General features: G+C 51.1%; 1 protein-coding gene across 1 annotated transcript in view; it reads right to left on the reverse strand.

Annotated features, from left to right (window-relative positions):
• The window catches only part of LOC127742973 (uncharacterized), a 25,836-nt gene extending 25,473 nt beyond the window's left edge, over positions 1 to 363 (reverse strand). The window contains exon 1 of the mRNA XM_052255646.1: positions 300 to 363. Within this exon, the coding sequence (XP_052111606.1) occupies positions 300 to 363 (64 nt within the window). The remainder of the gene's footprint in view (positions 1 to 299) is intronic.
• Positions 364 to 931: the final 568 nt, after the last annotated feature.

Raw genomic sequence — 931 nt, forward strand, 5'->3', positions numbered from 1 at the left:
TTTTTGTTGGAATTTCTGTTGTGGTAATCCTTTTCTTTATTTCTTGCAGAGATGGCTTCTCAGGCGGATTCCATGAAGTTCCTTCGTCGGACGAAGGAGTCCGTGGCTACTCGGAATATCGAGGCCGGGGAGGCTTCTACCCGATCTTCTCCGCAGAAGACTACTGTGGGTGTTCAGACTCGGTCGAAGACTATTCCGACTCCCCAGTTCTGAGCTATAAGTCAGGATCCTCCGACCTCTGGGCCTGCTACTTCTTCTCCTCCTCCGTTCTCGGGTCCTCCTCCCAAGAAGCAGAATACCTCTCAAGAGCTTGCCGGTTTCAATGATAAGGACTTTGACGCTCTTGGTTGGATTGAGCAGCATATTCTCCCTCAGACCTTTATTTCCACTGATGATGTATCTATGGAGCATCATTTCCAGTATATGGCGCGGAGCTGTGTCCGGATGGCTAGTCTCCATGCCGCTATCGCCCGGGAGTTCAAGAAATCCCCCCTTGGGGCGACCAGCTCCCGACTTGAGAAGACTCAGTCCGAGCTTGATAGGATTAGTCAACTGAAGCCTGCCAGGATTACTGAGTTGGAGGCCTCTTTGGAAAAAGAGAAAACTAAAGCTACCGCGGCTGTGGCGGCAGCAAAGACATCTGAGGAGATGGCGAAGGCGGCCACAGAGAATTATACTCGGCTGTATACCGAGCTTGTGGAGACAAAAGAGAAGTTGCAATCCGCGCAGGACGAGTTTTACGAGCTGGAAGGTCATGTGGCCAAGGGTATGGATGCCATGTTTGAAAATTTGAAGGCTCAGGTCCAGGTTCTTGCTCCCGACCTGGATCTGAGTTTATTCAGTACGGACAACGTTGTTGTGGAGGGAAAGATTGTTCCAGCTCCTACCGAGGATGAGGTTCCGATGTCCGACCCCAAAGTTCCGGTTGAGA

Source organism: Arachis duranensis, chromosome 10 (assembly GCF_000817695.3).
Source record: "Arachis duranensis cultivar V14167 chromosome 10, aradu.V14167.gnm2.J7QH, whole genome shotgun sequence".
NCBI classification, from domain to species: domain Eukaryota; kingdom Viridiplantae; phylum Streptophyta; class Magnoliopsida; order Fabales; family Fabaceae; genus Arachis; species Arachis duranensis.